The 8,506-nt window shown below is 40.0% G+C and overlaps 2 protein-coding genes across 6 annotated transcripts in view; both read right to left on the reverse strand.

Annotated features, from left to right (window-relative positions):
• The window catches only part of ACBD6 (acyl-CoA binding domain containing 6), a 218,849-nt gene that overhangs the window by 90,457 nt on the left and 119,886 nt on the right, over positions 1-8,506 (reverse strand). The window lies entirely within an intron of this gene.
• LOC118014345 (calcyclin-binding protein-like) lies at positions 467-1,129 on the reverse strand. Its single transcript, XM_035010565.1, has one exon. It carries the CDS (start codon positions 1,119-1,121, stop codon positions 654-656), a length of 468 nt encoding a protein of 155 aa, XP_034866456.1. The 5' UTR covers positions 1,122-1,129; the 3' UTR covers positions 467-653.

The raw sequence follows: 8,506 nt of genomic DNA on the forward strand, positions 1-8,506 counted from the left end.
GGAACTTATAGGCAAACAACTTTTGTTTTCTACCTCTTAGCTGAACAAAAATATGCACAATGTCGCATTATCATTAGGCAAGACTTGCTTTTTTACATTTCACACAAGAATACAATATTATCCTTTTTTGAACAAAATGCCCAGATTACTAAGGAAACCATTTTGGAGGCAGTGTTTAATAAGCATATTTTATTTAAATGAATCCTCCAGGAGGAAATGGGAGCATTCACTGCCTTTACTTAGAAGAAGGCTATGTAAGCAGTTATCTGTCAAATTTATCTGTGCAGCTCACCAACATTTCCTCATAGGAAACATCAATATTTCCACATTGGGGGCACCTGGGTGGCTCAGTCGTTAAGCGTCTACCTTCGGCTCAGATCATGATCCCAGAGTCCTGGGATCGAGCCCCGCATCAGGCTCCCTGCTCCGCGGGAAGCCTGCTTCTCCCTCTCCCGCTCCCCCTGCTTGTGTTCTCTCTCTCGCTGTCTATCAAATAAATAAATAAAATCTTTAAAAAAAAACACAACATTTCCACATCACAGTTCCCAAAATGACTTTAAAGTCTTAAAATTCTGTGTCTTCTTTGGCTTTCTTCTCTCGATTCCACCCAGGCTTTATTATATGGTTCGCTTCATGTCATCATCTCCATCTTCCTAAACTTTCTTTAGAACATTCATCAATCCCTCACTAGGATCTGTTTCAGTGTCACAGGAGGGTTTTTCTTTCTCTTTGCATTCTTTTTCAACCTGAGTCAGGTAGTCCCACCGTGTGTTTTCTGCTTTCTTTCTACATAAGATAAGAACTGTATCTGTCTTAACTTTTTTTGAACTGCCTTCCACAGAGATGGGTTTTATGAGATTGTTCACAATCATGGAGTAACTCTTCCCATTTAGATTCTTTACCAAAAGATCAAATGACCTCTCTGTGAAATGCACCTGCACATTCTCGGTGGGGACCTGATGAACTCCAGTTAAGGTAATGTAGATTTTCACAAATTTATCTGACTGATCCCATCCGTGATGACTGATTTTCACTGTGTATCCTGTTGTAATAGGAGCAACCACAGCACCTGGCTTTTCACTGTCAAGAAGTTCTGCTTTTCTCTTTGATTTCTGCTGCATCTTGTTCTTTTTTTTTTTTTTAAAGATTTTATTTATTTATTTGAGACAGAGAGAATGAGATAGAGAGAGCATGAGAGGGAGGAGGGTCAGAGGGAGAAGCAGACTCCCTGCCGAGCAGGGAGCCCGATGCGGGACTCGATCCAGGGACTCCAGGATCATGACCTGAGCCGAAGGCAGTCGCTTAACCAACTGAGCCACCCAGGCGCCCATGCTGCATCTTGTTCTTGATTTCTATCTCAATCTTGGATTTTTCAGCTGTAAGGGCATCATGTACTCTTTTTCTAGTGGCCTTCTCCAGCAGCACCTTCCCCTCTTCTAAATCTTTCTGTAGCTATTCCAAAGCTGAAGCCATGGTCGGGCTGATTGGGCAAGACCCGAGCTGCAGACACGCAGGGAAGAGAACAGGAAACACTGCACCAAACGCGCTTACCCAGATGCAGGCCCCAACTGCACGAGTCGCAGCGCCCCAAGCCTGCGCGCACACCCGACCTGGTGCGAGACCCGGCCTGCCTCCCGCACGCAGTGCCTCTGGGAGGTATGAGCATTCTTGAAATAAGTGAGGAAAACAGAAAATCTCAGCAAAGGAATAAATTTAACAAAAGAAGTGTACTGGCATAAGGGTAGACATATGAATCAACGGAAAAGAACTGAGAAATCTAGAAATCAACCCTCACATTTATGGTCAAATGATTTCTGGTAAGGGTCTTACAACAATTCAGTGGGGGGAAAGGAATGGTCTTTTCAACCAATGACAGTGAAACAATATCCACATGTAAAAGAATAAAGTTGGACCTCTACCTCACATCATACACCTCTCAAAATTAATCAAAAACCTAAATGTAACACTCTTAGAAGAAAAAGGCTTAGGGCACCTGGGTGGCTCGGTTGCTAAGCGTCTGCCTTCGGCTCAGGTCATGATCCCAGGGTCCTGGGATCAAGCCCCGCATCAGGCTCCCTGCTCCATGGGAAGCCTGCTTCTCCCTCTCCCCCTCCCTCTGCTTGTGTTCCCTCTCTCGCTGTCTCTCTCTCTCAAATAAATAAATAAAACCTTCAAAAAAAAAAAAAAAGGCTTGGGGCGCCTGGGTGGCTCGGTCGTTAAGCGTCTGCATTCGGCTCAGGTCATGATGCCAGGGTCCTGGGATCGAGCCCCACATCGGGCTCCCTGCTCGGTGGGAAGCCTGTTTCTCCCTCTCCCACTCCCCCTGCTTGTGTTCCTTCTCTCACTGTGTCTTTCTCTGTCAAATAAATAAATAAAAATCTTTAAAAAAAAAAAAAAAGGCTTAATCACTATGATCTCTGATTAAACAACAGTTTCTAAGAAATGACATCGAAAACACAAACAAAATAAAAACTAGATATATTGGGCTTCATCAAAATTAAAACTTTTTGTGTTTCAAAGGATACTATTATGCCAGTAAAAAGACAATCCATTGAATGGAAGAACATATTTACAAGTCATACCTGATAAGGGGCTTGTATTCATAATACATAATAAATCTCACAACTCAATAATAAAGAGACAACCAAATTCTTAAAATGGGGACAGAGATGTTTTTTTTTTTCTTTTTTCCCATATGGATTTTTAAAATTTAAATTCAATTAGTCAACATATACTACATCATTTGTTTCAGATGTAGTGTTCAATGATTAATCAGTTGCATATAACACCCACTGCTCATCACGTCATGTGCCCTCCTTAATGCCCATCACCCAGTTACCCCATCTCCCCACCCAACTTCCCCTTCTGCAACCCTCAGTTTGTTTCCCAGAGTCAAGAGTCTCTCATGGTTTGTCTCCCTCTGTGATTTCTTCCCAGTTTTCCCTCCCTTCCCTTCCCCTAGACATAGTTAATATTAATCTGCTCTAGCTGTTTGAGGTACAGAGACCACCTATGGAATTAGGTGAATCCACAAAACTAACCTAGTCCCTTTTCTTTGGGGGTCCTTCTGAATGATGGCTAGAGAATTTAGGGAGATTAAAAGAAAAGTGCCAAAAACAAAAAAAAGGTCTGATTCAGGCAGTTACTTCATTTATCCCACTACTAATACCATCACCTAAGCAAAGTCCCCAACCTACTCCCTTTTACCCACACCCTTCAGGCTTCTGTTATGACATATTTTCCCTTTGAGGTCACCATTATCGGTCCTTTCAAAGCTGATTTCACCCAGATTAATATCTCAGACAGAAGAGAGGATGGCAACAAGAACACAAATGATGATTTACCTCAAAAAGGCTGGCCCTGAGTCCATTATATCCCTCAACAGATTTTGCTTCTAAAAAACCTTATTATGCTTTCTACGGCCTTTCCCCCCTCCCCAATTAAAAAAAAGTGGGCACAGGGCGCCTGGGTGGCTTAGTTGGTTAAGCGACTGCCTTCGGCTCAGGTCATGATTCCAGGGTCCTGGGATCGAGTCCCACATCGGGCTCCCGGCTCAGCGGGAAGCCTGCTTCTCCCTCTCCCACTCCCCCTGCTTGTGTTCCTGCTCTCTCTGTCTCTGTCAAATAAATAAATAAATAAAAATCTTAAAAAAAAAAAAAGTGGGCACAGGATCTGAAAAGACATTTACCTTTCAAAGAACATACAAAAGTGGCCAATAAGCACAGGAAAAGATCCTCAACATCATTAACAATTAGGACAATGAAAATCAAAACCACAATGAAATACACTAAAATGGCTGTTGACAAAGATGTGAAAAACTGGAACTCTCACACATTGCTGGTGGGAATGTAAAATGGGGCAGCCTCTTTGAAAAACTGTAAGTAGTTCCTCAAAAGGTTCAAATGAGAGTTACCAAATGATCCAGCAATTCTACTCCTATGTATATCCCCAAGAGAAATGAAAATATATGTGTATATGCCCATATAAAATGTTTATAGCCACTTTATTCATAATAGCCACTCTTCATTAAACTGAAGAGCAAAAAATCAAAAAACTAAATGTCCATCAACAGGAGAATAGATAAGTTGTGGTATAGGCATGCATACAATAAAAAAAATACAGCAATAAAGGAACAAATGATATATGTAACAAGATGGATATATGTTATATTAAGCATATGTTATATTGAGCATAATAAAACTGATCCAAAATAATATATATGTTACAAATATTTGAATTTCAAGAAGAGGTAGAATTAATTGATGGCAATAAAAGTCAGAATAGTAAAGGCTATTAATGAGGTGCAATAAAAAATGGAGGCTCTAACTGCTAGGATAAATGAGGCAGAAGAGAGAATTAGTGATACAGAAGACCAAATGATGGAAAATAAAGAAGCAGAGAAAAAGAGAGATAAACAACTACTGGATCACGAGGGCAGAATTTGAGAGATAAGTGATACCATAAGACGAAACAACATTAGAATAATTGGGGTCCCAGAAGAAGAAAGAGAAAGAGGGGCAGAAGGTATATTGGAGCAAATTATAGCAGAGAACTTCCCTAATTTGGGGAAGGAAACAGCCATCAAAATCCAGAAGGCACAGAGAACCCCACTCAAAATCAATAAAAATAGGTCAACACCCCGACATCTAATAGTAAAACTTATGAGTCTCAGAGACAAAGAGAAAATCCTGAAAGCAGCTCAGAAGAGATATGTAACCTACAATGGTAGAAACATTAGATTGGCAACAGACCTATTCACAGACACCTGGCAGGCCAGAAAGGACTGGCAGGATATATTCAGAGCACTAAATGAGAAAAATATGCAGCCAAGAATACTCTATCCAGCTACGCTATCATTGAAAATAGAAGGAGAGAGAAAAAGCTTCCAGGACAAACAAAAACTAAAGGAATTTGCAAACATGAAACCAGCCCTACAAGAAATATTGAAAGAGGTCCTCTAAGCAAAGAGAGAGCCTAAAAGCAACATAGACCAGAAAGGAACACAGACAATATACAGTAACAGTCACCTTACAGGCAATACAATGGCACTAAATTCATATCTTTCAATAGTTACCCTGAATGTAAATGGGCTACATGCCCCAATCAAAAGACACAGGCTATCAGATTGGATAAAAAAACAAGACCCATTGATATGCTGTCTGCAAGAGACTCATTTTAGAACAAAAGACACCTCCAGATTGAAAGTGAGGGTGTGGAAAACCATTTACCATGCTAATGGACACCAAAAGAAAGCTGGGGTGGCAATCCTTATATCAGACAAATTAGATTTTAAACCAAAGACTGTTTAATAAGAGATGAGGAAGGACACTATTTCCTACTTAAAGGGTCTATCCAACAAGAAGATCTAACAATTGTAAATATCTATGCCCCTAACATGGGAGCAGCCAATTAATAACAAAAGCAAAGAAACACATCGACAACAATACAGTAATAGTGGGGGACTTTAACACCCCCCTCACTGAAATGGGACAGATCATCTATGCAAAAGATCAACAAGGAAATAAAGACGTTAAATGACACACTGGACTAAATGGACTTCACAGATATATTCAGAACATTCCATCCCAAAGCAACAGAATACACATTCTTCTCTAGTGCCCATGGAACATTCTCCGGAATAGATCACATCCTAGGTCACAAATCAGGTCTCAACCGGTACCAAAAGATTGGGATCATTCCCTGCCTATTTTCAGACCACAGTGCTTTGAAACTAGAACTCAAACACAAGAGGAGAGTCAGAAAGAACTCAAATACATGGAGGCTAAAGAGCATCCTACTAAAGAATGTGAATGGGTCAACCAGGAAATTAAAGAATTTTAAAAATTCATGAAAACAAATGAAAATGAAAACACAACTGTTCAGAATCTCTGGGATGTAGCAAAGGCAGTCCTAAGAGGAAAGTATATAGCAATACAAGCCTTTCTCAAGAAACAAGAAAGGTCTCAAGTACACAACCTAACCCTACACCTAAAGGAGCTGGAGAAAGAACAGCAAATAAAGCCTAAACCCAGCAGGAGAAGAGAAATAATAAAGACCAGAGCAGAAATCAATGAAATAGAAACCAAAAGAACAGTAGAACAGATCAACGAAACTAGGAGCTGGTTCTTTGAAAGAATTAATAAGATTGATAAACCCCTGGCCAGACTTATCAAAAAGAAAAATGACCCAAATCAACAAAATCATGAATGAAAGAGGAGAGATCACAACCAACACGAAAGAAATACAAACAATGATAAGAACATATTATGAGCAACTATATGCCGGCAAATTAGATAATCTGGAAGAAATAGATGCATTCCTAGAGATGTATCAACTACCAAAACTGAACCAGGAAGAAATAGAAAACCTGAACAGACCTATAACCACTAAGGAAATTGAAGCAGTCGTCAAAAATCTCCCAACAAACAAAAGCCCAGGGCCAGATGGCTTCCCAGGAGAATTCTACCAAACATTTCAAGAAGAATTAATACCTATTCTTCTGAAACTGTTCCAAAAAATAGAAATGGAAGGAAAACTTCCAAACTCATTTTATGAGGCCACCATTACCTTGATCCCCAAACCAGACAAAGACCCCATCAAAAAGGAGAATTACAGACCAATATCCCTGATGAACTTGGATGCAAAAATTCTCACCAAAATACTACCCAACAGGATCCAAAAGTACATTGAAAGGATTATTTACCACGACCAAGTGGGATTTATCCCTGGGCTGCAAGGTTGGTTCAACATCTGCAAATCAATCAATGTGATACAATACATTGATAAAAGAAAGAACAAGAACCATATAATCCTCTCTATAGATGCAGAAAAAGCATTTGACAAAGTACAGCATCCTTTCGTGATCAAAACTCTTCAGAGTATAGGAATAGAGGGTACATACCTCAATATCATAAAAGCCATCTATGAAAAACCCACAGAAAATATCATTCTCAATGGGGAAAAACTGAGAGCTTCCCCAGTAAGGTCAGGAACACGACAGGGATGTCCACTATCACCACTGCTGTTCAACATAGTATTAGAAGTCCTAGCCACAGCAATCAGACAACAAAAAGAAATAAAAGGCATCCAAATTGGCAAGTAAGAAGTCAAACTCTCACTCTTTGCAGATGATATGATACTTTATGTGGAAAACCCAAAGACTCCACCCCAAAACTGCTACAACTCATACAGGAATTCAGTAAAGTGGCAGGATATAAAATCAATGCACAGAAATCAGTGGCATTCCTATACACCAACAACAAGACAGAAGAAAGAGAAATTAAGTCAAGCCCATTTACAACTGCACCCAAAACCATAAGATACCTAGGAATAAATCTAACCAAAGAGGCAAAGGATCTGTACTCAGAAAACTATAAAATACTCATGAAAGAAATTGAGGAAGACACAAAGAAATGGAAAAACGTTCCATGCTCATGGATTGGAAGAACAAATATTGTGAAGATGTCAATGCTACCTAGGGCAATCTACACATTCAATGCAATCCCCATCAAAATACCATCAACTTTTTTCAAAGAAATGGAACATATAATCTTAAAATTTGTATGGAACCAGAAAAAAACCCAAATAGCCAGAGGAATGTTGAAAAAGAAGAGCAAAGCTGTTGGCATCACAATTCCGGACTTCCAGCTCTATTACAAAGCTGTCATCATCAAGACAGTATGGTACTGGCACAAAAACAGGCACATAGATCAATGGAACAGAATAGAGAGCCCAGAAATGGACCCTCAACTCTATGGTCAACTAATCTTCAACAAAGCAGGAAAGAATGTCCACTGGAAAAAAGACAGTCTCTTCAACAAATGGTGTTGGGGAAATTGGACAGCCATGTGCAGAAGAATGAAACTGGACCATTTCCTTACACCACACACAAAAATAGACTCCAAATGGTTGAAAGACCTCAATGTGAGACAGGAGTCCATCAAAATCCTAAAGGAGAACACAGGCAGCAACCTCTTCAATCTCAGCCGCAGCAACTTCTTCCTAAAACATCGCCAAAGGCAAGGGAAGCAAGGGCAAAAATGAACTATTGGGACTTCATCAAGATAAAAAGCTTTTGCACAGCAAAGGAAACAGTCAACAAAACCAAAGGACAACCGACAGAATGGGAGAAGATATTTGCAAATGACATATCAGATAAAGGGCTAGTATCCAAAAATCTATAAAGAATTTATGAAACTCAACACCCAAAGAACAAATGATCCAATCAAGAAATGGGCAGAAGACATGAACAGACATTTTTCCAAAGAAGACATCCAAACGGCCAACAGACACATGAAAAAGTGCTCAACATCGCTCGGCATCAGGGAAATCCAAATCAAAACCTCAATGAGATATCACCTCATACCAGTCAGAATGGCTAAAATTAACAAGTCAGGAAACAACAGATGTTGGCGGGGATGCGAAGAAAGGGGAACCCTCCTACACTGTTGGTGGGAATGCAAGCTGGTGCAGCCACTCTGGAAAACAGTATGGAGGTTCCTCAAAA

This window comes from Mirounga leonina, unplaced genomic scaffold, assembly GCF_011800145.1.
Source record: "Mirounga leonina isolate KUSES-001 unplaced genomic scaffold, KU_Mleo_1.0 Mir_154, whole genome shotgun sequence".
Lineage (NCBI taxonomy): Eukaryota > Metazoa > Chordata > Mammalia > Carnivora > Phocidae > Mirounga > Mirounga leonina.

What these genes read in the sequence shown, in the direction of transcription:
- LOC118014345 (XM_035010565.1), bottom strand. Translation starts at nt 1,121, where the DNA reads ATGCAGCAGAAATCAAAGAGAAAAGCAGAACTTCTTGACAGTGAAAAG.